Source organism: Coregonus clupeaformis, chromosome 13, assembly GCF_020615455.1.
Source record: "Coregonus clupeaformis isolate EN_2021a chromosome 13, ASM2061545v1, whole genome shotgun sequence".
In the NCBI taxonomy this organism is placed as follows: domain Eukaryota; kingdom Metazoa; phylum Chordata; class Actinopteri; order Salmoniformes; family Salmonidae; genus Coregonus; species Coregonus clupeaformis.
In genome coordinates, this window is record NC_059204.1 from 14,327,660 (window position 1) to 14,355,395 (window position 27,736).

At 42.8% G+C, this 27,736-nt stretch overlaps 1 protein-coding gene across 5 annotated transcripts in view; it reads right to left on the reverse strand.

Annotated features, from left to right (window-relative positions):
• Positions 1-2,232: 2,232 nt before the first annotated feature.
• Positions 2,233-27,736, reverse strand: part of LOC121579328 (cell adhesion molecule 1) — a 467,092-nt gene continuing 441,588 nt past the window's right edge. For 3 of the 5 annotated variants that reach the window (XM_041893819.2, XM_041893818.2, XM_041893816.2), the window contains 2 exons: positions 3,411-3,539; positions 2,234-2,570 (listed from right to left, as the gene is read on the reverse strand). In XM_041893819.2, the coding sequence (XP_041749753.1) occupies positions 2,452-2,570; positions 3,411-3,539 (248 nt within the window). In that variant the 3' untranslated portion in view covers positions 2,234-2,451. Of the gene's footprint in view, positions 2,571-3,410; positions 3,540-27,736 lie in introns of all 5 variants that reach the window. The other 2 variants (XM_041893817.2, XM_041893820.2) reach the window with 2 other exon arrangements.

Below are 27,736 nucleotides of genomic sequence, written 5' to 3' on the forward strand. Positions count from 1 at the left end.
GTCCAGTTTTGAATGGAAGCCGCCACACTTTTGACCAAAGCAAAATAATGCTCACTGTTAAATACAAGTCACACAACCTCAATCTAAAAGACGGTTACATTCTCTCTGTTGTTTGTTCTATTGAAACAACAGAGGGGATCCAAAATGTTTCATATGAAGTCACACAGTCTAAAATGGAGCATTTAAACGAGCCAGAAACATCAAATCAAACACGTAAGCAACGTCATCTTTTCAACCTAATTGTCAGGTCAACAACCTCAGCAGGACAGTAACTAAATTCAACAGCAATGTTTACTGTAGTGATGTAGAAATGAAAAGTAACCGATCCCCAAAAAGTACTCTTGGCATTCCCCACCTCTCCCCAACTGGCCCTTTCAACATGGTCTCATCTTTAAGCTTAGGCGGGTCATTTGTAAAGAAAGAAAAAGAGGAGACTGTATTATGTTGTTTTAGAGGTTCACACTCACATACATGCAGTGTGGTGTTGGCTGACTGTTTGGGTAACTGAAAATTGTTGCATCATGACAAGACCATGTACAATCCAGAGGCTGGGGTGTGATAGTAGGGGAAATAAGGCCCTGTCTCCAGTGGTAATTCCTAGTGACACACACTGTCATGAGTGTTTTACAGTACGGAGTGACAAAACTCACAACAAACAGCTTGTGATAATCAGAAAAAACACAAAAGTATTCTGTCATGAAATTCCACTAGGTTGTAAAAAATATTTCCTGGCACGGGTTAGTGTATAATACATTGGTGTGAATTTATTGGTTGGACATAGTTTGTATATTGTTGGAACTATTCGTTCTGATGCGTCTGAATTGTTTTGAGATAGTGTTTTTTCTTGAAATCATATCCTTTGTAAAAATGTCTTAGACACAATGATTGTAGGTCCTTGTAGGTCATACAGAAGCTATGTATCGCCTATGTATTACCATCTCCTTCAAAATCCTATAACCCTTTTTACACCTCTAGTTCTAATTTAGGCTGGAATAATACAACTACATGTGAGATTTGACTGTTCAGGATGTAACAATATGAAGGTAGTATCGCTTTATAAATGTTGATTGCAGTCAGTACCTCACAACCTACAGTAGATTTATATATGTCTTATAATGAGGATATTCACCTTTGACAGTCAACATTCATTTATTAGTTTGGAGATGTCTTCCGGTCATTTCTCATTGAAATCAGTATGACCTTTTTTTTTTTACCAACTTTATTACAGCTTGGCTAAAGGTGAGGCAGCTTGATTGAAAGACAAAGGGTGAGTACACACCACCAAAGAAACCATTAAAAACAAATTATTTTTTAAATGTTTTGTTGTTTGTCAAAATATTTCTGAATGAGAAAGACGATGTAAAAGCCCAAAATGTCATCATAAAACATGAAATGCCTGCAGGGGGATTGTAGTTCCATTCATTGGAACAGAACAAAAACATCATTGTACAGAGAATAAAAGGTGAAAATAGTGAATTGAAAATGCCTTTAAGTTCAGCATAGCGAGGGGGAAATAATGTGCCTTCTACTTTGCTTATTCCAAATAGTGCCAATGTTTTAAATGTGCTGGCATATCTAATTTCAAAAACAAATTGAAGAGAGAGGAAAGAATACAAGTCATCCGCAGTGAATAGGAATTGGCTCAGATAAAATGAAAACAAGGACAGTTTTCGAGACTAACTGTCCTCCACTGTCTTCCTTTAGATTATATTTCTGTGTGTGTGTTTTAAAGAGGGGGGTAATGTTATTTATGGGTAATAATATTTTCCTCATGTACATTTTTCGAAGATGATACGTAAAGCGTTGGATGTGTTTTGGAGTTATCAAAAGGTTTGGAAAAAAAGAAAGGTGGTGGCTTGAGACCAGGCCTGCTCACAGTATAGTGGAAATAGGGTTCTTATGAGCTTTTGGTATGCAGAAGAGGACGTGTGTGCAAACACAGTGGGAGAGATGAACAGAGCCGATGTGTAATTCTACACTCATAGGAAAGCCAACAGCACAATCATAATGAAGAGAGTGGAAGAGGGGACAACGGCATGTTGACGAGGGGAAAAATATAGAATTAATAGAAAATAAATTCAGAACAAGGCACAGAATTTTCTGCAAATGGTTGAACTAAACAAAATTCGTACCAGCAGTTTTGGGAGGTGTCGAATGGTGAAGCTCTCTACAGTGATTTCTGGCAACATCTGGCAACCCCCAAACCCCCCTCCCTCCCTACCCACCCTTACCAAAAACCTACTCTCCCCTCCCTATCTTTCCACCTTATACACACAAAACTTTTCCTCCTCAGCTGCACAGACTGGACTATACATTGTTCAATCCCGGGAAATCCCCCCTAAACCCAACCCAACCCATCCTACCCAACCCAACCCAACCTCAACCCCAAGCACCCCTCACCCAAAGACAGTGTGGAGTCCCACAGGAGACATTATTGGGGCCCTGTGATTTCTATATGTAGTACTCCTTTTTCTCGTCCGAATTGTTGTGGCCCCCCTCTGCGTTGATAATGGCCGTGTCTGCGTCTGCTGCATCGTCGGCTCCTTTAGCTTCATGCGTGAAGTAGGTACCTGAAGGGGGGAAAGGACAAGGAATTAACAAATCATAAAAATGGACACTTCATTCCTAAGCTCCTGAATGCCTAGTCATACGTTTCCTTGGCATTTACAAGCAAATCATTGAACCAAAACAACCCATGAGGTTAACTGTAAAATATATATTGTATTATCTCATAAAATACATATAAATAGAATCATTAAACTTTTGCACACCTACACAAACTCAAATTATACATCAGGTGCTAGGTTTTTAATTCTGGTAGGTCAATTCTTTATTTGCCACTGCAACCCCCTCTGTTGGCATTCCTTGATTGGCATTCAAGATTTGCGCATGAAAATCTATTATTTGATTTCCATGAAACAAGCCTAACCGCGGGATGCTCAAGATTCCTCTTCAGCTCAGCTCACGCCTCCAAATTAACCTTGTCAAGTTCAACGAACAAGTGGGAATGAGCAATCCACTTCAAATTTAATTTCCGACAGGGATTATTCACATCCCAACAGTTTTGGACCTGATAATAAAGGCGATAGCCCAGATCGAATGGAGAAGGGCAGGGAGTAATTTGGAATCAAAACCAAAACCATCGGCTGCACTCTAAAGACCACCCCTTCAAAAGTACAGTAGCCATAACAGAGAGACAATAAGATGGGGCTCAGGAGGTATGATATAATTTCTAAAACAGAGTTTGGGGGGAGAGGGAAGTGATTTTCTGATTGCCCTGGACAATGCTAGTATGACACTGAGTAAAATAAATCATAAAATGATAGTGTGTCTGTGCTCTTTTTAAATGTTTAACCTTGTGATTCCACAGAGGTGCTTCTAAATAGAAAACAAAAGGGTTTGTCACATACCTTTGTGTCTTGCAAAGTACCGTCCCAAAATGATGAGTAGACAGAGCATGGCAAAGACAACCACAGCCACCACTCCTCCGATGACCGCATGGTCGACTGCTCTCGGTGCTCCCTCTCCAGCTCTGGAATCTGTAAGCACAGTAACAGAAACAGCTTTTAGAGAATCCACTAACAGTGCATGCCAATGGGAAGACATCACGTCCACTTTGGTGGATAAGAGATCTCCAAAGAAATAATGATTACATAAATCACCTATAGTATATTGTCAGCTACTCCAGCCTTTGGAGTTGGAGAGTAAGGGCTGATATTACAAGTTGGATGTAGGGGTGTAACGGTTCACCAAGCCCATGGTTCGGTACGTATTGGGGCCACGGTTCGGTTTCGGTACAGCGGGAGATTTAAAATGCCAACAGTCACTGTAGTTAATTTGTATTTATTTAAGAAAATACAAAGTGTTGGTATTCCTGATTCCATATATGATCATGAGTCATATAATACCTGATGAGAGCACAATCAGGAATATCAACACTTTGTATTTTCTTAAATGAAAACACATCAACAACAACACTAAAATAAAGTGGCTCAGACATTGTATAGGACTATGCTATAATGTTTTCTTACAAAGACAAAAATATGCACACTTGTGTGACTCTCATTAAGGGTTTTTTAACACTGTACTTCTCATTTGCCACTCCGGGGTAATGTGATGGGCTGTCAGTGTTAAGTAGCTCTCCGTAGCCCTGGAGGTCCAGCCATCTGTAGTAAGCACAACACAGGCTTTATCTTGCTTTCTATAGAGTGGGTACTACCGGTTTGCTGAAATGGGTGCGAGAGGACGAAGTTCGTAACGTGGCTCGAGCACTTTTCACGAGATGCTGAAACCCCCTATTCTTCTCAACCACCGAGAATGGGCACATATCCACGACTATAAACATACCCCTCACTCTTTCATTTATTTGGCCCAGTCAGAATAAGCTGCAAAAGGGATGCTTGAATGCAGAGGGGAGATTCAGTTGTGTTTTTGTTTTTTTGCGTTTTGGTCTTGCTCCGGTGGTAGGAATACTGGGGTGATGTCGGCGTAAATGTGTCAACATTTGCATAAGCTATCCATCGCCGTTGTAATCTACTGGGAAGCCAAAATGTTCCCAAACTTGAGATTTAAACGATGATGGAGAATCGTTTTTATTTATCGACCTCACCACTCGCCATCGTACAGAACTAGTTCCTGGCTGCGCCTCACAAAAGGACAGTTTGAAATGCTCCAATTAAGATCTACATTTTGATTACAATGTGTACAGGCTCTAGTGTACAGGCTCTACAGAATGACCTGAAATTTGTCTTTTTTTCTAGTTTAGATTTACTCAAGAGGCCTACAACGCAGCGTTTTTTTATGTATTAATTTGGGTTCACAGTGCAGACCGAACCAAGGTCCATGCACCGAACGGTTCGGTACGAATACGTGTACCGTTACACCCCTAGTTGGAAGAAATCCGCAAAATGGGAATTCTGAAAACATTTATGAAATTACACAAATAAAGGACATGATGATCTTTCTAAAACACACAATATGATTCAAGTTAAATTTATATTTTATATTCCAGCTTCCACTATAATGAAACTAAATATCAAATTGACTGAATCATATAAAATGGCCAGAATGTGGATAGAGTTTGATTTGTTAGGCAGAAATTACTGTCTTTAGAGAATCTCTATACAAGATGCATTTACATATCACATAGCATGTTATCCAATTTACAGTAAGGGGATGCATAACTCTACTGTGGTTGGCCATTTTACTGAACAGCAGAAGATAGTGGAACATTTAAACATGATTTATGAAGTGATACAGGCGGTTCTCAACTTCGATATTACTGAGCAAGCACCACTGTTCAAATAAATCTGGCCCCTGCCTAGTCTCGAGTCAGAGCCAGAGAAATACATTTAGCCTGCAATGACTAAAAAGTGCGGATCCCAGGCAATTTCTAAGAAAGATTTATACCAGCTTGGCCTGAAGAACAAGGCGCCTGCCTCAGAGGCTCCAAGCTGTAATGATATGTGAAGGTTATTGATCAAGTGTAGGGATCCATGACAACCAAAAGTTAATGGCGGTTTGTGGACTAGATTGGTTCTTCACAGCGCAAAGGAGGAGCAAAATATTTCATCGATAGCTCACACTCTGCTAGAAAATGATTGAGTTTGGGGGAGAGAATAGATAGGAGACCGGGGGCTTTGACAAGGCCTTACGTCAGCGACAGAGGGAAAAGTTTCCGATTCATTGAGGGATTATACATTTGTAAAAGTGAGAAACTAGCTGTCCTTTGGTAATAGCCTATGCTACATATCACAGCTACATTCCCATATACTGTATATCAAAGACTCACAGGTTCCATTTTGTCATTCTGGGTGTTTAACTCCAGACTTATTTATGTAAACAGGTGCATCTCCTCCAAAGAGCTATCTCAGAAAGATAGGAAGGCTAGAGGGAATGGAGAAAAGGAGGGAAAAATGAACAACCATCCTCTTTGCAATCGACTCGCGTGGAATCCATCAGCCCATCCCTCATAGTTACACACCGCAATCTCCTGCACTCATCTCTAGCCTAAAACCCAGCTCAAGGCTTTTCCTGTGGGAGCTCAAAAAACTAAAACGGCTGGCCACAATTTATTATAGGATAACGAAGTGAGAGAAGCCCATGCTGTTGTGGAACACGCCCCCCTCCTCCTCACCCAACTCACCTCATAAACAACTTACTGGTGGGGGAGGGAAAGGGGGACGAGAATGCCACAGTCACAGTGCTACTTGCCAAACTCAACCAAACATTACTTGATAAACCTAATAGGTTATTTTGACTTCAGATTTCCTTTTCCCGCGCTGGGCAGTTTCAATTAAAGTCGGCAGAAATCCTTCTGACACCTAATTCTCTCTTGTCAAGGAGGGAGGTGAAGACGTGCGTTAACACACTTTCCTACTAAGATGTTAAAGTGGACTTGGGCTACGCCAGTCCGTCGGGGCTGGGAGATAAACAGAGTCCTATGGAAATGTCAGGGAATTTCGCTCTGTCCCCTCCCCTGGATAAAACGTGTCCTTTTTCAGTTAATTTTGTACTGAATGAGGGACGGGTGGATGAGGGAGGGAGGGAGGAGAGGAGGCACTGGGTCCACGGTGAGTTTGACGTCCCACTCAGGTCATTTGCTCCAACTGCACTTGTACTTGACACTAATTAACATAAACTGACAAATGGACTTGGCTTGGGGAGCTGACTGTCACCTCCCATCCCGCATTGGGAGTGATCCCCACTTGACGCCCACCCCTACCCCTCCCTTCCTCCCTCGCCCCGCCCTCCCCTGCCAGCCTCTGTGGAGCAGCCGTATGACAGGGGGCCGGGGAACGCAGTCAACAACAATCCGGCTGTAGATTGGAGTTTATGATGGCTCGCAGTGAGGGGCGTCGCTCAGGTAATACAGAACGCCACTGTACTCTAACGCAATCAGAGGAGGAGAAATTGTAATTTTATAAAAGTCCACTGTGTACCAACATTGTTGCATTGTGTAATTTCAGAGAGGGCAGATGGTTTGGAAATGAGTTGCTTCACTCTCGCACACAAACCAACAAACGCCTAATTTCATCCAGCCCATTCTGCCCCCGAATATTCAATAATTCACAGGGAATTGCCATGGTAATGAAAACCCCTGAAATTTCTCTCCATCCAAATTGACTGAAATGAGTCACTTAATTAAACATATTGCACGGTGCTTATAGAGGAGTCATTACCACCAACAGCAATCCGTGTTAAACACTTAAGATTTAATCGTATAAGACTGGAGGAATGGAGCTGGAGGAATGGAGCGTTCCTGCCTTTCTGCACGTCAAACAGATATGGGAGCTAATAAGGAGATAACAAGGTGTATGTTTTCAACTGATTGAAAGGAAAACCTTAAGGCAGATTAACCCTCCGTCTCCCTTCACCACGTGGATTAAGATCAATACCATAGTCAATAAAAACAGGTATACAGTCGCTTTTGGGTGAGGCAACACAACAATTGTCCTTTTGTTGCATGTTGGAAATGATATCTGGTTGACTTTTTGTCTCGCACAGTAACCTGGTTTAAAATTAATCCAATTGTGCATTCTCACAGCACAACAAAGTGTTGTTATGTCTAACCTAGACACACCTGGTTCATGTTCTGTCTGAACAGGGCCCAGAGTGTAAACCTCTATGTAACCAAATGCCTTTGAAGACAAATTGCCAGGACCCAGCGAGCACAGGCACCCAGATCTCTCTATCCTCCATCACCCATCTTTCTCCACAGCTGGCCGCCCCGTGGAGAGGGGAGATTACTAAAGACATGGAGAGATGGCACCTCAGTGCTACAAGATGCCAGGTAATCAGGGGCGGACGTTTTCCTCAATCCCCGGCCTGTCTGGGGTGTTATCCAGGTTATTACCCAGAGGCTGGAGCCCCCCCAAGAACACATACTATGGGCCAGCCTGGTGTTAATAGGGCACAGTGGGCAACCATTCTTTGTGAGGCGTCAGGCCTGTCTCAAGCTCAACTAAGGTCATGAGAAGAGAAAGTGTCTGAGGTGGAAAGTTAGAACTACAGTACCAGTCAAAAGTTTGGACACACCTACTCATTCAAGGGTTTTTCTATATTTTTACTATTTGTTTAAATTGTAGAATTCTAGTGAAGACATCAAAACTATGAAATAACACATATGGAATCATGTTGTAACCAAAAATATATGTTATATTTGAGATTCTTCAATTAGCCACCCTTTGCCTTGATGACAGCTTTGCACACTCTTGGCATTCTCTCAACCAGCTTCACCTGGAATGCTTTTCCAACAGTCTTGCAGCACTCCATCACTCTCCTTCTTGGTTAAATAGCCCTTATACAGCCTGGAAGTGTGTTGGGTCATTATCCTGTTGAAAAACAAATGATAGTCCCACTAAGCCCAAACCAGATGGGATGGCATATCACTGTAGAATGCTGTGGTAGCCATGCTGGTTAAGTGTGCCTTGAATTCTAAATAAATCACAGACAGTGTCACCAGCAAAGCACCCCCACACCATAACACCTCCTCCTCCATGCTATCCGGTGGGAACTACACATGCGGAGATCATCCATTCACCCACACCTCGTCTCACAAAGACACGGCGGTTTGAACCAGAAATCTCCAATTTGGACTCGAGACCAAAGGACACATTTCCACCGGTCTAATGTCCATTGTTCGTGTTTCTTGGCCCAAGCAGGTCTCTTCTTCTTATTGGTGTCCTTTAGTAGTGGTTTCTTTGTTATTTGAAATGTTCCGTATTGACTGACCTTAATGTCTTAAAGTAATGATGGACTGTTGTTTCTCTTTGCTTATTTGAGCTGTTCTTGCCATAATATGGACTTGGTCTTTCACCAAATAGGGCTACCTTGTCACAACACAATTGATTGGCTCAAACGCATTAAGAAGGAATTAAATTCCACAAATTAACTTTTAAGAAGGCACACCTGTTAATTGAAATGCATTATTGCATGGAACTCCGTTCCATCTCATATTGCTCAAATAAACAGCAAACCTGGTTTAAAAAACAAACAGATAAAGCAACAACTCATGGCACAATGCCTCTCCCCTATTTGACCTAGATAGTTTGTGTGTATGTATTGATATGTAGGCTACGTGTGCCTTTAAAATTTATGTAGTTCTGTCCTTGAACTGTTCTGGTCTATTAATGTTCTGTATTATGGCATGTTTCATGTTTTGTGTGGACCCCAGGAAGAGTAGCTGCTGCTTTTACAACTGCTAATGGGGATCCTAATAAAATACCAAAAAGATTCCAGGTGACTACCTCATGAAGCTGGTTGAGAGAATGCCAAGAGTGTGCAAAGCTGTCATCGAGGCAAAGGGTGGCTACTTTGAAGAATCTCAAATATAAAATATATTTTGATTTGTTTAACACTTTCTTGGTTACTACACGATTCCATATGTGTTATTTCATAGTTTTGATGTCTTCACTATTATTTTACAATGTAAAAAATAGTAAAAATAAAGAAAAACCCTTGAATGAGAAGGTGGGTCCAAACTTTTGACTGGTACTGTATGTGCTACAGTGCATTCGGAAAGTATTAAGACCCCTTGACCTTTTCCACATTTTGTTACGTTACTGCCTTATTCTAAAATATATTAAATAAATAAAAAGTATTCAGACCCTTTGCTATGAGAATCGAAATTGAGCTCAGGTGCATCCTGTTTCCATTGATAATCTTTGAGATGTTTCTACAACTTGATTGGAGTCCACCTGCGGTAAATTCACTTGATTTGACATAATTTGGAAAGGCACACACCTGTCTATATAAGGTCCCACAGTTGACAGTGCATGTCAGAGCAAAAACCAAGCCTTGAGGTCGAAGGAATTGTCTGTAGAGCTCCGAGACAGGATTGTGTCGAGGCACAGATCTGGGGAAGGGTACCCAAAAAATTATGCAGCATTGAAGGTCCCCAAGAACACAGTGGCCCTCATCATTCTTAAATGGAAGAAGTTTGGAACCACCAAGACTCTTCCTAGAGCAACTGAGCAATTGGGGGAGAAGGGCCTTGGTCAGGGAGGTGACCAAGAACCTGATGGTCACTCTGACAGAGCTCCAGAGTTCCTCTGTGGAGATGGGAGAACCTTCCAGAAGGACAACCATCTCTGCAGCACTCTGCCAATCAGGCCTTTATGGTAGAGTGGCCAGACGGAAGCCACTCCTCAGTAAAAGGCACATGACTGCCCGCTTGGACTTTGCCAAAAGGCACCTAAAGACTCTCAGACCATGAGAAACAAGATTCTCTGGTCTGATGAAACCAATATTGAACTCTTTGCGTCACATCTGGAGGAAACCTGGCACCATCCCTACGGTGAAGCATGGTGGTGGCAGCATCATGCTGTGGGGATGTTTTTCAGCGGCAGGGACTGGGAGACTAGTCAGGATCGAGGGAAAGATGAACGGAGCAAAGTACAGAGAGATCCTTGATGAAAACCTGCTCCAGGACCTCAGACTGGGGGCGAAGGTTCACCTTCCAACAGGACACCAACCCTAAGCACACAGCCAAGACAATGCAGGAGTGGCTTCGGGACAAGTCTCTGAATGTCCTTGAGTGGCCCAGCCAGAGCCCGGACTTGAACCTGATCGAACATCTCTGGAGAGACCTGAAAATAGCTGTGTTTCGACGCTCCCCATCCAATCTGACAAAGCTTGAGAGGATCTGCAGAGATGAATGGGAGAAACTCCCCAAATACAGGTGTGCCAAGCTTGTAGCGTCATACCCAAGAAGACTCGAGGCTGTAATCTCTACCAAAGGTGGTTCAACAAAGTACTGAGTAAAAGGTCTGAATACTTGAGTAAAAGTGATATTTCAAAAATTTCTAAAAACCTGTTTTTGCTTTGTCATTATGGGGTATTGTGTGTAGATTGATGAGGACAATTTAATCAATTTTAGAATAAGGCTGTAATGTAACAAAATGTGGAAAAATTCAAGGGGTCTGAATACTTTCCGAATGCACTGTATATCGGTAATTTACTGTTTTTCACAGTTGCCAGGCAAAAAGCAGGCCTCAAAAGCGGAGAGCCTTCAATGAATTCTGCTTACACTACGTTCAGAAAAGTGAAATTGTATTGTGAACTGTACATAGAAAGAATGTAATATTTAGACTTAGACTTAATTTGAACAAATGGGACCAAAATGAATGAAAGTAAAGGATGAAAATATTATATTTTTCAAGTTTATTGAAAAGTCATCTAAACTTTTCCTTTCAGCAAATCTATGTAAATCTAAAGACTGAGTCTTTTCAGCTGCCAAAACGCAACATTCAACCCAAGGTAAGCTGATGTATTGATGTCAGAGAGCCGTCTTCATTGTATGGAGAAAATGGCAGACAGAACCAGTCTCTAGGTAGTCCTCAATCAGACAACAACTCAAACAAACACCCAAGTGACATTTCAAAGTCCAACTCCAAGACAAAGACCAAAAGAGAAAGAATAGGTCCCAACAAAGCTGGTGGATGCAGGAACTTGGGGTTGAATTGAAATATCAGTGTGAACACAGTTGTGATGAAGGGAAGGAAAGGATGACTCTCAGGGGGTGTCCATCTGCAGACCACATTGGGAGTGATGTCATGTGGGGTTACCCTCAAACACGCTTCCCTGATAGAGTTGGTGACCGGCCCTTATAGGATGTCATCCACAGACAATGGAGTCACGGTAACACTCGCTGAGGGATCGCTGGCTTGAGAGGGTCAAGGCACTCTGCTGTCCACACCTTTTGTAACCCGAGACACATTCTCTGACAACCCGAGAAGAAAACACAGGCATGATGGCGTCTATGGCGTGTTGCTGCTGTGATGTGGCGATGTGTCATGTGAGTAGCAGCACCTTCCTGAGGGGTTCATCAACTTGGATTCCTTTGGACCAAAGACACCACCAAAGAAGGAGTGTTCTTTTAAGATTTGTCCCCTCACACTTTTTCAAACGGGACACCTTCGGGTAATTTCCCTCCCTCCCTCTCTCTCGATCTATCCATCTAAACTGAACAAAAATATAAACACAACATGCAACAATTTCAAAGATTTTACTGAATTACAGTTCATATAAGGAAATCAGTCAACTGAACTAAATTCATTAGGCCCTAATCTATGGATTGGACTGGGAATACAGATATGCATGTTGGTCACAGATACCTTAAAAAAAGAGGTAGGTAGGGGCGTGGATCAGAAAACCATTCAGTATCTGGTGTGACCACTATTTGCCTCATGTAGCGCAACACATCTCCGTCAAATAGATTTGATCAGGCTGTTGATTGTGGCCGTGCGAAGTTGCTGGATATTGGTGGGAACTGGTACATGCTGTCGTATACGTTGATCCAGAGCATCCCAAACATGCTCAATTGGTGACATGTCTTGTGAGTATGCAGGCCATGGAAGAACTGGGGCATTTTCATCTTCCAGGAATTGTACAGATCCTTCTTGCAACATGGGGCTGTGCATTATCATGCTGAAACATGAGGTGATGGTGGAGGATGAATGGCACAACAATGGGCCTCAGGATCTCGTCACGGTATCTCTGTGCATTCAAATTGCCCTCGATAAAATGCAGTTGTGTTCGTTGTCCGTAGGTTATGCCTGCCCATACCATAACCCCACCGTCACCATGGGGCACTCTGTTGACATCAGCAGACCGCTCGCCCACACGCCATACATGCTGTCTGCCATCTGCCTGGTACAGTTGAAACCGTGATTCATCCGTGAAGAGCACACTTCTTCAGCGTGCCAGTGGCCATCGAAGGTGAGCATTTGCCCAATGAAGTTGGTTACCCACTAAAAGGACGTTAGAGGCGGCTTATGGTAGAGAAATTAACATTAAATTATGTGGCAACAGCTCTGGTGGACATCACTGCAGCCAGCATGCCAATTGCACGCTCCCTCAAGTTGTTTGACAAAATTGCACATTTTAAAGTGCCCTTTTATTGTCCCCAGCACAAGGTGCACCTGTGTAATGATCATGCTGTTTAATGAGCTTCTTGATATGCCACGCCTGTCAGGTGGATGGATTATCTTGGCAAAGGAGAAATGTTCACTAAAAGGGATGTAAACAAATTTGTCCACAAAATTTGAGAGAAATAAGCTTTTTGTGCATATGGAACATTTCTGAGATGTTTTATTTCAGCTCATGAAACATGGGACCAACACTTTACATGTTGAGTTTATATTTTTGTTCAGTATATATTGTCAGTGGGAAAGAAAATAAAATCTGTGTCTATAGTTCTTGCTAAGAATGTATTGTCCCCAGTTATCCATACCTCCCTGTGGTTTCTGGGTTTTGATCTAGAACAACACACTCCAATTTACCCCCAAACGACCTGAATGACAAACGCCCAAGCTATATACTAGAGCCCCACAGACACCTGACTCTGTCCTCCCTTCACTCCTTTCCGTCCTCATTCTCTCTTTCTCTCCATGATTGTTTTGTTAAGTGTCGCCAGAGGATAGAGAGGGTGAGAGTGTTTCCAGCCCTCTCCCGGTTGTTTGCTGTTCAGGTGGAGAGAGAGAGTGGAAATGTGTTGTTTTCTCTCCTCCACCCCCCCAACTTCTCCCCATCTCGTGAGTGGAGACTGTAGCCACACTTGATCTTGCTCTCAGAGTCAATTACTTTGCTTCCTCGGGATAAGGCTGCTGTTGTTTTTTAGCACCCTGGATCGGGGTGCTCATTGTCAAGTTCTAATAACTTTCTCAAAGGAAGCACACGATAGCAATAGATGCTATCTTCTGGTGGACAATTAAAATGGTATTCAGTCTGGCCTATCACCATCTCTCCTTGTTTTGTTGCCTTTCAACATTTAGGATGCACTCACACACACACTCATATGCACAACATTATTTTAGTAAATCTCTACCAGGGATTTCAAATACATTAGTCGAGCCAATTTATGAGCATCGCTCACTGAAAGCAAGGATATGTTTCAGGGTTTTCTTGAAAATATCTTCTTACCTACCCAATTCCAAGAACAGCCTCCAACTCCAATTGTTTTTCAGCCTACGATGCTTATGGTCAGCTGTTGCAACGTAAATAAATCCCGATCTGAGGTGAACTATTCTAGAGGCTAGCCTAGAGAGGCTTTGTCTACATGCCATTGGTACTGTATACAAAACTGTAAATGAACATTACTGTGTGTATGTGAGTGAGTGTGTGAGTAAGTTTCTGTGAACTTGACTCTCTTATGACATGTAACTGTATGTGAATGTACCCAAGCGTGTTTGTGTGTGTTTAAGTCTGTGTGTGACTGAGTCTGTAAATATGTGATTGAATGTGTTGCGTTCTGTGCTGTGAACACACTGCGTTCCCGCTCATGGTGGCGTGTAGATCTGTAGCTCTGGCCTGTCCCCCGCTAAGGTCCGTGTGTGTGTATTATGAGAGGGAATGAGGAGACTAAGCCATTTTCAGATTAGAGATAATTAGACAGCACCACAATGAGGCGAGCTTGGCAACAGGCAATCTCGGGCTCTGCTGGAGTGTGTGGCTGTGCTAGTGTTCACAGGGCAAGACATGTGTACACGTGTGTGTGTGTGTCACAGGGGCTACTAAATCATAGCTCTGCAGTATGTCATGCCAATCTTGTATATCACATACAGCAGCATGTTGATATGCATGTTCTCTTATGGGGCTATCCTTCTCATTGTCTTATACTTAAGCAGGTCTTATAAGTATTAGGTATAAGGCAGGGTTGGGGTCAATTCCAATTGAATTTGAAATTCCAATTGAATTTGAAATTCCAATTGAATTCTTAAATTCACTCACGAAGTGAAGAATTTCCATTGAATTCAATTTAAATTTCAACAATCTTCAAGTTATGAAATTGGAATTGAAATTAGACTGTTTGGACTGTTTGAATTGGAAAAACATTTAATCTTTGTAATTTAACTGGAAATCAATATTTGTACATTGCCCAGTAAATGGAATGAATGCACTCCGTATAAAACATTTACTGCAGGATTTGTTTAAGCTTAAACTTGTATTTTGATTTCCAGTGACATGATCAGCCTGAACAGTGACATGATCAGCCTGAAAGCCTGAGGGAATTTAATTTTAATTAAAATGTGTGGAATTGTTGGGAATAATATTGAATTGGGAATTGAATTCTTGGAATTTACCTAACAGAGGAATTAAATTATCGCTGAATTCAAAGACTGAACTTGAATTGAATTAAATGGAATTTACAAGGAGAGGGAATTGAATTAGAATATCATTTGTGGAATTAACCCCAGCCCTAGTATAAGGTCTGAAGTTCAGTGTTTTTACCCAAATCAATGTGCCGATAGAGGTTAAGGATATGTGAAAAAACTCACTCACTCTTCCATCAGCGTCAATTAGCGGCGTGGTCATCTCCTCACGACCACAACCAACAACGGCAACTGGGGCAAGCGTCCAACATGTAGATATTGCTCTGCCATTTTCTGGTTGCTAAAATTATACATTGCCCAATTTCAGTTTAGGTGACAAAACAAGCAAGCGTAGAGAATAATTGTACCATCTAAATCACTTTGAAATATCTTTAAAATAACAAACAATATCGTATTTTCAGCAGCTTGAAGCTGGTGGACAAAACCGAAAGTAAAAGACTCAAAAGCTAAATTTAAGGAAGTTGCGGGGGAGGGGAAGCGGATGGGGTAGAGCTATTTGAATTCAGGTGTTATAGGCAATTCACCTAGTTTCCACAAGGGGGCTTTGTTTCAAATGTATCTCCTTTAAGTACCACCATTTTAGTATGTGTACGTAAAGTCAGAGGCAGTTCAACAAAGAACAGTGAATTAAACCTGTGCGCAACTTCCCCATGACACATTTACCCAAACGTCTCTTTCCACATTCTCTGAAATATAAATCAAAACCTACAAGAGCGTACGGAAACAAGGTGTCCACACCCCAAACAAGCACGTTGCCGTTTCGGGAGTGCGATCAATTTGAAGAGGAGCAATGCCAACCCCTGGGGGGCACCAAAAGTATCTAATTTCAAAGGATGTGTTGGCAGCGGCCTCATCTGAAAGACAGGAGATCTGCTAATTGGATCTTCTAATCTGGTAATTAAGCATGATTGCAGTGATTGCAGTGGTGTGGCTGTGCTGCCTGCAGATAGGAAGAAAATCAAAAGACAGCAGCATCCAGCAGGTGGGTGCCATACAAAACTACATTCATAGCTACATATACTACATGTGTTACTGCATAGCCTCACTAGATATGCCTGCATCACTACTGCACTGGCCCTGCTGTCAGTGAGTGGAATTAAAAAGTCAATTGAGCCAATTTAATGATGTCAGTTTAATATTTTGCCTCCTGGATAATGCGTTAGTTTGCTTGTAAATAAAGTAGCTCAGCTTAATGCAAGTCAAGAAGCCGTTTGAGACAGAATGTGTGTGACTAGACTTTGGTAACTGCTTGTTTAACTTGTAACAAAGAACCTGTACAAGTTGACAGACAGTCAGATGATTGTGTGCCAAAACTGAATTGGTTGGATGGTTTGATTCTTTAGAGTGAATTTCTTTAAACACTCACTGGGAAACACAATTTTAAGAGAGGTAAAACTGTCCTGTTTTTACCTTCACAGAAGAGAAAGCATCAAATCAAACTTTGTCACATGCGCCGAATACAACAGGTGTAGACCTTACCGTGAAATGCTTCCTTACAAACCCTTAACCAACAATGCAGTTAAAGAAAGAATTAAGAAAATATTTACCAAATAAACTAAAGTAAAAAATAATAAAAAGTAACACAATAAAATAACAATAATGAGGCTATATACAGGGGGTACCGGTACCGAGTCAATGTGCGGGGGTACAGGTTAGTTGAGGTAATTTGGACATGTAGGTAGGGGTAAAGTGACTATGCATAGATAATACACAGCGGGTAGCAGCAGTATAAAAACAAATGGAGGGGGGTGTCAATGTAAATAGTCCGGGTGGCCATTTGATTAATTGTTCAGCAGTCTTATGGCTTGGGGGTAGAAGCTGTTAAGGAGCCTTTTGGTCCTAGACTTGGCGCTCCGGTACTGCTTGCCGTGTGGTAGCAGAGAGAACAGTCTATGACTTGGGTGACTGGAGTCTTTGGCAATTCTTTGGGCTTTCCTCTGACACCGCCTAGTATATAGGTCCTGGATGGCAGGAAGCTTGGCCCCAGTGATGTACTGGGCTGTGCGCACTACCCTCTGTAGCGCCTTATGGTCAGATGCCAAGCAGTTGCCATACCAGGCGGTGATGCAACCGGTCAGGATGCTCTTGATGGTGCAGCTGTATAACTTTTTAAGGATCTGGGGTCCCATGCCAAATCTTTTCAGTCTCCTGAGGGGGAAAAGGTGTTGTCGTGCCCTCTTCACGACTGTCTTAGTGTGTTTGAACCATGATAGTTTGTTGGTGATGTGGACACCAAGGAACTTGACACTCTCGACCCGCTCCACTACAGCCCCGTCAATGTTTATTTAGCCAGGGAAAAACACATTGAGACCTAGGTCTCATTTGCAAATGTGCCCTGGGAACAATACAGAAAAGAACATTATATACAATTTAAAACACTAAATTAAATAAATTGCAAATATTATATACACAATAAACAATCCAAACCCATTTATCAATGTAAAAATCCCTTTCTCCTAAACTGACCCTGAGACAACAACACATCCAAATGAAATGTTACATGGAGATTATTCCACATGATAGGGTCCTGGTAGGAAAAGGCAGATTTACACGTGGAGTCTCCAGCATTAACCAACCCTGTAATCTAGTGTTGTAATCCGAGTTTCTATATTTCAACAATGATGTTAAGTCAATTGGTAGTTTATTGAGTAAGGCTTTATGAACAAAAACAGAATAATGAAGTGACCTACGTGTTTTTAGCGAGGTCCAACCAACTATATAATAAAGGATGCAGTGTTGAGTGTCAAAACTGTCAGATTTTCGGCCCACCTTTTCCTGTAGTCCACAATCAGCTCCTTTGTCTTGCTCACATTGAGGGAGAGGTTGTTGTCCTGGCACCACACTGCCAGGTCTCTGACCTCCTCCCTATAGGCTGTCTCATCGTTGTCGGTGATCAGGCCTACCACTGTTGTGTCGTCACCAAACTTAATGATGGTGTTTGGCCACGCAGTCATGGGTGAACAGGGAGTACAGGAGGGGACAAAGCACGCACCCCTGAGGGGCCCCAGTGTTGTGGATCAGCGTGGCAGACGTGTTGTTGCCTACCCTTACCACCTGGGAGCGGCCCGTCAGGAAGTCTGTGGATCTGTTGGGGCGATATGCGAATTGGAGTTGGTCTAGGGTATCCGGGATGATGCTGTTGATGTGAGCCATGACCAGCCTTTCAAAGCACTTCATGGATACTGACGTGAGTGCTACGGGGCAGTAATCATTTAGGCAGGTTACCTTTGCTTCCTTGGGCACAGGGACTATGGTGGTCTGCTTGAAACATGTAGGTATTACAGACTCAGTCAGGGACAGGTGGAAAATTCCAGTGAACACACTTGCCAGGTGATCTGCGCATGCTTTGACTACATGTCCTGGTAATCCGTCTGGCCCCGCGGCTTTGTGAATGTTGACCTGTTTAAAGGTCTTGCTCCCATCGGCTACCGAGAGCGTTATCACACTGTCGTCCGGAACAGCTGGTGCTCTCATGCATGCTTCAGTGTTTGCCTCGAAGCGAGCATAAAAGGCATTTAGCTCGTCAGGTAGGCTCACGTCACTGGGCAGCTCGCGGCTGGGTTTCTCCCTTTGTAGTCCGTAATAGTTTTCAAGCCCCGCCACATCCGACGAGCATCAGAGCCGGTGTAGTAGGATTCAATCTTAATCCTGTATTGACGCTTTGCCTGTTTGATGGTTCGTCTGAGGGCGTAGCGGGATCTCTTATAAGCGTCCGGATTAGTGTCCCGCTCCTTGAAAGCGGCAGCGCTAGCCTTCAGCTCGATGTGGATGTTGCCTGTATTCCATGACGTCGTCGATGCACTTATTGATGAAGCCGATGACTGAGGTGCTATACTCCTCAATGCCATTGGATGAATCCCGGAACATATACCAGTCTGTGCTAGCAAAACAGTCCTGTAGCGTAGCATCCGCGTCTTCTGACCACTTCCGTATTGAGCGAGTCACTGGTACTTCATGCTTTAGTTTTTGCTTGTAAGCAGGAATCAGGAGGATATAATTATGGTCAGATTTGCCAAATAGAGGGAGAGGGAGAGCTTTGTATGCATCTCTGTGTGTGGAGTAAAGGTGGTCTAGAGTTTTTTCCCCTCTGGTTGCACATGTGACATGCTCGTAGAAATGAGGTAAAACAGATTTAAGTTTCCCTGCATTAAATTCCCCGGCCACTAGGAGTGCCGCTTCTGGATGAGCATTTTCTTGTTTGCTTACGGCCTTAAACAGCTCGTTGAGTGCGGTCTTAGTGCCAGCATCGGTTTGTGGTAGTAAATAGACGGCTACGAATAATATAAATGAGAACTCTCTTGGTAGATAGTGTGGTCTACAGCTTATCATAAGGTACTCTACCTCAGGCGAGCAATACCTTGAGACTTCTTTAATATTAGACATCGCGCACCAGCAGTTATTGACAGCCCCTTGTCTTACCAGACGTAGCTTCCCTGTCCTGCCGATGCATGGAAAATCCCGGCAGCTCTATATTATGTGTCGTCGTTCAGCCACGACTCGGTGAAACATAAGATATTACAGTTTTTAATGTCCCGTTGGTAGGATATTCTTGATCGTAGATCTTCCATTTTGTTTTCCAATGATTGCACGTTGGCCAATAAAACGGATGGTAGTGGAAGTTTACTCACTCGCCTACAAATTCTCAGAAGGCAACCCGACCTCCTTTTCTCCATCTTATCTTCACACAAATGACGAGGATTTGGGCCCGTTCCCGAGAATGCAGTATATCCTTCGCGTCGGACTCGTTAAAGAAAAAATCTTTGTCCAGTGCGAGGTGAGTAATTGCTGTTCTGATGTCCAGAAGTTATTTTCGGTCATAAGAGGTGGTAGCAGCAACATTATCTACACAGTAAATATAAAAATAAGTTACAAACAACGCAATTTTTTTTACAAAATAGCACAGTTGGTTAGGAGCCTGTAAAACGGCAGCCATCCCCTCCGGCACCATTATTGGAAAGTGTATAAATACAGTTGAAATCGGACGTTTACATACACCTTAGCCAAATACATTTAAACTCAGTTTTTCACAATTCCTGACATTTAATCCTAGTAAAAATTCCCTGTCTTAGGTCAGTTAGGATCACCACTTTATTTTAAGAATGTGAAATGTCAAAATAATAGTAGAGAGAATGATTTATTTCAGCTTTTATTTCTTTTATCACATTCCCAGTGGGTCAGAAGTGTACATACACTCAATTAGTATTTGGTAGCATTGCCTTTAAATTGTTTAACTTGGGTCAAATGTTTCGGGTAGCCTTCCACAAGCTTCCCACAATAAGTTGGGTGAATTTTGGCCCATTCCTCCTGACAGAGCTGGTGTAACTGAGTCAGCTTTGTAGGCCTTCTTGCTCGCACATGTTTTTTCAGTTCTGCCCACACATTTTCTATAGGATTGAGGTCAGGGCTTTGTGATGGCCACTCCAATACCTTGACTTTGTTGTCCTTAAGCCATTTTGCCACAACTTTGGAAGTATGCTATTTGAGATGTGTGTTCCAGATGGAGTAGGGTCTCCTTTTATAAAAAGACAAACAGTGATTCTAATTACCGATTACACTGAGGCGTGGCCTATTGAAGACAACAACCTGGCTCTATTTCATTCCATTTCCACAAAATTTCCTCGGCAGAGAACGTCTGGCGTTGCTTTGAAAGCATTTTCAGTTAAACATATTAACAATCTAATTACTTCAAAAACACAACTTTGGTCAGGTTGAATAGAGTCATCATTTAATTTCCAAAATCATGATCTGGGAGAGCTCTGCCATTTCGATCTTAATTGTTTAGTTAATACATTTAATCTGGGTGCCATGGTAACCGTAGACTGACAGGTGGAAGGCATGACATCTCTCCAAAAGCCGTTTCAATCCATGGAAGAGTATTATTAGGTCATGACTTCGCTATTATGAGATACGGGGACAGTGGGGAAAGGTGAAAATAATGTTAATTAATACCAAGTCTTTTGTGGTTTTTCCACCGCCTGTACAGCCATTATGCACATAACAAATGGGAAATTGGGTTCCATGTTACTCCATGAAGTCCCCTCTCCATTCACCAAGTTTCGGGGTCAGGATTTTAATGAAAGAAAAAGTATTCCATGCATTGCGGTATTGAACCAAGTTTTCTGAGTTGCACGTCTTAGGAAAGACCTACATAAATGTGGATGTTTCAAATGGAGCTCTATATGGTATCTTGGCAACCATTTAAAAACCTCAATGAGACTTTGATATAATCATGGACTTCGAAAAATATAGACCAAACATAACTGACATTCAGGTCTGTGAGCTATAAACTCAGGAAGTTTGAGTTAGAACTATGTCATAGTTCCCTCCATAACCGCATCCTAATGTATCCCAGTGGCCTCCTGAGTTTGTAAAAATGTTCAGGGGACTCGCCAGGTCCAGATACTCTGCAGCTCGTCTCATAGATACAACACTAGCCCCGTTGATAGGAGGCAGAAAAAAAAGAACAGAACAGCGGAGCAATAACTGTTTTCACTTCGCCGTTTGCCCTTTCTTCTCCACTCCGTCTGTTTATCATCCCCTCTACAATTTCCCCCCCTCTCTGTCACCAAGCTGCCTGGAGCCTTGTCATTACCGTGCCGGCCGACAAACTCCCCAAGATTTATATTTACAGTAGCGAGGGGTGGACAGGAGTGGGCCGCCGGTGTGGCACGGAGGCAGGGGAGGGAGAGGAGGGCAACCTTTACAAGCCAGTTAAACCAAATATATGTTTTGCTTGACAGAGGGTGCCTGAGGACTCCTTGTATCAGACAAATAAACCACCCCATTAAATTCCTGCCGCTTTAATGTAGTTGTAAAAAATAATAATAAGGAAAGGCAAATTGATCTTGATCTGATAGATCTTGTGGCAAGTGAAGAATTAGGGATGGACGTTGTGGCAGGGCTCGGTTGAAATTGGATGTTGCTTATTTTCTTAGTGTGTCAACATATACAGTACCAGTCAAAAGTTTGGACACACATACTCATTCAAGGGATTTTCTTTATTTTTACTATTTTAATAGTGAAGACATCAAAACTATGAAATAACACATATGGAATCATGTACTAACCAAAAAAAGTGTTATTTTGAATACTTCAAAGTAGCCACCCTTTGCCTTGATGACAGCTTTACCCACTCTTGGCATTCTCTCAACCAGCTTCAACTGGAATGCTTTTCCAACAGTCTTGAAGGAGTTCCCACATATGCTGAGCACTTGTTGGCTGCTTTTCCTTCACTCTGCGGTCCAACTCATCCCAAACCATCTCAATTGGGTTGAGGTCGGGTGATTGTGGAGGCCAGGTCATCTGATGCAGCACTCCATCAATCTCCTTCTTGGTCAAATAGCCCTTACACAGCCTGGAGGTGTGTTTTGGGTCATTGTCCTATTGAAAAACAAGATAGTACCACTAAGCGCAAACCAGATGGGATGGCGTATCACTGCAGAAAGCTGTGGTAGCCATGCTGGTTAAGTGTGCCTTGAATTCTAAATAAATCACAGACAGTGTCACCAGCAAAGCACCCCCACACCATCACACCTCCTCCTCCATGCTTCACGTATTGGGAACCACACATGCGGAGATCATCCGTTCACCTACTCTGCGTCTCACAAAGACATGGCGGTTGGAACCAAAAATCTCAAATTTGGACTCATCAGACCAAAGGACAGATTTCCACCGGTCTAATGTCCATTGCTCGTGTTTCTTGGCCCAAGCAAGTCTCTTCTTCTTATTGGTGTCCTTTAGTAGTGGTTTCTTTGCAGCAATTCTACCATGAAGGCCTGATTCACACAGTCTCCTCTGAACAGTTGATGTTGAGATGTGTCTGTTACTTGAACTCTGTGAAGCATTTATTTGGGCTGCAATTTCTGAGGCTGGTAACTCTAATGAACTTATCCTCTGCAGCAGAGGTAACTCTGGGTCTTCCATTCCTGTGGTGGTCCTCATGAGAGCCAGTTTCATCATAGCGCTTGATGGTTTGTGCGACTGCACTTGAAGAAACGTTCAAAGTTCTTGACATTTTCCGGAATGACTGATCTTCATGTCTTAAAAGTAATGATGGATTGTAATTTCTCTTTGCTTATTTGAGCTGTTCTTGCCATAATATGGACTTGGTCTTTTACCAAATAGGGCTATCTTCTGTATACCACCCCTACCTTGTCACAACACAACTGATTGGCTCAAACCCATTAAGGAAAGAAATTCCACAAATTGACTTTTAACAAGGCACACCTGTTAATTGAAATGCATTCCAGGTGACTACCTCATGAAGCTGGTTTAGAGAATGCCAAGAGTGTGCAAAGCTGTCATCAAGGCAAAGGGTGGCTACTTTGAAGAATCTCAAATATAAAATATATTTTGATTTGTTGAACACCTTTTTGGTTACTACATGATTCCATATGTGTTATTCCTTTCTTTTCAGGCTGTTGACCTGAAGTAGGAATAAATATATTTAAATAGTGGAGTATGGTAGTTATTATTATTATTATTATTATTATTATTGTAATTTTTGTTTTTAAAAATTGTGAGTGTAGTGTTAGATAGTAGGGTATTTGTTGTATTTTTTATTTTTTAAAGCAAAGTATAAGGGAGTTATACTCCAGTGTAGTAACTAAGTCGCTCTGGATAAGAGCGTCTGCTAAATGACTAAAATGTAAATGCAATTTCAAAGTTTTAATGTCTTCACTATTATTCTACAATGTAGAAAATAGTAAAAATAAAGAAAAACCCTGAAATGAGTAGGTGTGTCCAAACTTTTGACTGGTACTGTAGATGCCCACACCACTGTGTTGCATTATGTAAATCTGTGTAAACAACACAAGACAACACTGGGGACCAGAGTTTACCCATTGTGCAAGAGCCAGGGGAAGTGAGGTTTGTAAGGGCTAATCCAGGATAAGATTACTGTTCCAGGGAACGGTGCAAAGCCTCAGGCGAGCAGGGCCTATTCCTCAAAAGCTTCCCTTATTTCCAGAGAGCAGAGGGATAAGGGCTCATTCTTGTCCCTGGCTGCCAGGGAAGCAGTCGACCCTCACTGACGAGCATACAGGGAGGTTCACTTTGACAGCCGTCACCTTTGCCTCAGCGCGGTGGTGGCCGACGTACAGCTGGTTGATGGCTTTGAGTTGGACAATGAAACTTCCACAAAAAGCAGGCAAAGCAGGTGGAGGGAATAAAATGTGATAATGAATGAATGTTGGCCTAGCAGGGTGTTTCATTTCCTAGCTGTAGGCCACTGTGAGCTGGCATTGTCAGGTTTTGGGGTGATTTTTTGTCCATTTTTGAGGACACACGGCGCAATCTTGTAGAGCTTTCTCATTGAGGCCATTGTTCGCAAAGCACGCAGTGATAATGGAACCCTTTAGCAGACTGAGTACAGTGTTGAGAAGAGGTGATCTCTAATCCAAAACCTCATCTCAAAGGGGTCTCTGCTCACATATCTGCTATTCCACAAATCGGCTCATTTTTCAGCCAGTCATTGTACCGGTGCTTTAAAAGACTTGCGACATTCAGAATGTGCATAATTTCTTTGAAATATAAATCTTAAGATTGAACCAAATAAATTAAGGCATATTTGAAAATACATTTCCTTCGAGGTGCCAAAACAAATTTTCTAAACTGGTTCACAGAAGGGAAAATTGAAGAATAATTTAAGAAAATGGCTCAAATGAAGGGCCAGAGCTTTGGAAGATAGCATTTGGAGTGGACTGGGAGCGATGGAGAGGAACTGCAGGTGACTGAGGGACTGTTTGTTCAGGAGACAAAACTCATTTCCATACTCATATGCCCTGTTGCCAGCAACCACCACCAATGATTCTCACTTCTCGCCAACCGCCAGGGAGTCCAAGCCCCAGACGGCCCCATGGGGGTCCACTTAACCATTAACCGAGGATGAGTTAGAGTGGGAGAGGAAGGAGGGGAAGAGGGTCCCCTTTTGGTTGTCTGCCTTAATAGTTTGTGAGTCTCCTGGCTAATTACTGCAGCATATGCGACTAACCTGAGAGAGCCCCACAGGTGGGCTTTCAGGCATGGAGTGGCAGGCTCACAGACACACCACGTGCTACAAACACACACCAATCATTAACACAAATGCACCTCACACTAAACCCACACGTACATATACTATCAACGTACACACAGACACACGCACACAGCGAAACAGCTCTCAGACATACATGCCATTTACAAGCATGCCGTGTTCACACACAGTCTCTCCCACCTCTTTCCCCGCCAGTAAGCATGACTTCCAAAGCCAGTGGACTCCTTAAGGCAGTAATCAAGGAGTCAATGAAAACCCTGACAACTCAGAGAAACCCGAAGAATAAACACACCAGGGGGAAAAAATCGGATGCGGCATGTCTCGCGATGAATCCTCGAGGTGACTTGTGTTCCCGTCATTTAATGACCAGGTCTTCTTTTTTATGGCATCCAAATGTGACAAACTCTGTTCTGTATTAAAGGGAAAAGATAAGTCTTCTGCTTCACCTGCCACAGTTCCAGCTGGGAGCAAAGTGGCCATTATCCTGCCGTCTTCCCGCTCCGCCATTGCTCTGCCAGCGGCTTCCTGGGCCTAGCTCAATTATCCCCTCCTCCTCTCGCACGCCGCCCTCACAGGCAGGTTGGCAGGTGTGTCCTTTCGAACACGCTCACCTCTCCACATAGAGGGCAGAGCTCGCCATCAACTAATGGAACAGACGTCTGACTATGCCCTTTCCAAAAATAAAATGTTGATAAGAGCAGAAGATTCTGCCAACCCAAACAGGGACTCTCAAGGGTAGCACTAAGCAGAGCGTGATGTATGAAATGCTTATGTAACACTTGTTACAGTGCTACAACACGTTACACTGAAAATGACTAAGGTAGTCCATAGGCCAGCCATACATGCTATAGAATGCATTACATTCTGTTATTTTCTATGTGTACCTCTGACATTGCGGTGTGCTATCGAGCCCTCGTATGCAAAGTGGGCTACTGTGGAGAGGACAGCAACAACAGCACTCAGTCGTTTTCATCTCTATGCAGGGGGAAATCAGTCACCATATCTGCACTGTCAATCTCTGGTGTGGAGCGCTCATTAGAGACATGCAAGTCTGATCCCCTCTCTCTCTCCTCACACACCTGGGCTAAGCTAGGCTATTCATAGGGTAAAACACTGACTCAGCAAGTCATCTCTCTGTTGCCTTTTCTTTTTTGGATGTGTCCATCATTTATTCTGCTTCACCCTCCCATTTGGGAGCAATATTCCAATTGGGAGGTGTATATGTGTGTGTGGTGGGGGGTTCTTGAAACAAGAATCACCATGGCAACAGCTTTCGGGGGAGAGAGGATGAGGCGAGAGGTAGTTAGCTAGCGCTGGCACTCTCGGCATGTAAAACAGGCGCACATCAGCAGAGGCTCAGCTCATGTCAAACAGAGGCTTAGGTTACTTTATGGGGAGACAGAGAGAGAGAAGGGGGGAAAGAGAGGGAGAGACGCAAATAAGCTGTTGCTTAATGTTCCCATGCCGCAAATGTTACTTTTTCTGAGGATTGCAGGAAGTTTACTTCAGGAGTTGTATTGTTGGGGTTGACTTAGCGATAGCTTCTGGAATATGAATGCAATTCATTCTGAGTAGCATTCAGAAAAGCACAGGGCCCTCATCTACACATTGGACAATGGTGAGCAGGTATTTCCTGGCCTTGAGGTAATTTAAGCATGAAGAACAAGGTAAGACAACAACCAAAATCATGTACTCCAAAATGTCATGCATGAAATGGACACACAGAACCACCAGCCAAAAAACAAGTGGTCCTTGAAATTCAATTGCATTACTTCGACAATGAGGTGAAACATTATTGCCCTGCCACCACCCCTCCTTCTGCCTTAATCTGTGTAGTGATCTGAACACCGGCGCTGGCTGGCTTCTTGTAGATATATATATTTGCAATCCAGCTACTTAAGGCACATCATTAACCAACTGGCCTGGACACGCTAGCCTCATGTTTGCCGAAGCCGGAGTGAAATGTGTTGGCTTTGCCAAGCCGAACAAGGGATGATGAAATGACAGAATGAAGTGAAGTGTGTTCAATCATCCTCTTTGGAAATGAACAGAGAGAACGAGGGACCACGCCTGAATGCATCCGCAGAGGGAGCGAGGGAGAGAAAGAGAGAGAGAAACACAAGGGGCAGCAGACCAAATGAATGGGATTCTTAGAATAAAAATTCACCAAACCTCTCCATTCTAACAGAGGAAGAAAGCAGATGCACTCTTCGAATAGAGAAAAAATGCCAACGTAATTTATCGTAAAATAAAATGGTAACACTTTACTTGACACCTAGCGTCATAACATGTTACGATACGGTCATAACCTAACTAAGAAGTTTCCTTTCGATTGACCGTTCGTTTCTTAAATCCTTTGTTGTTGTTGTAATTCATTCTTTAAAGTTGTTGGACTAAGAAAACACTGTCAAGAAGCATTATGACCATCAGAATCATATAAACCAGATAGTCCTATCACGTACATGCCCTTATGTCAGTCATCAGTCAAAAAGAGAGTGTCTTGTCCTGTCCCTGAAATCTGCTCCTGCATTCATCCCAGTCATCAGCAACAGAGAATTGGTGTAGGTGCATGTCTGACATCAATGCGTGC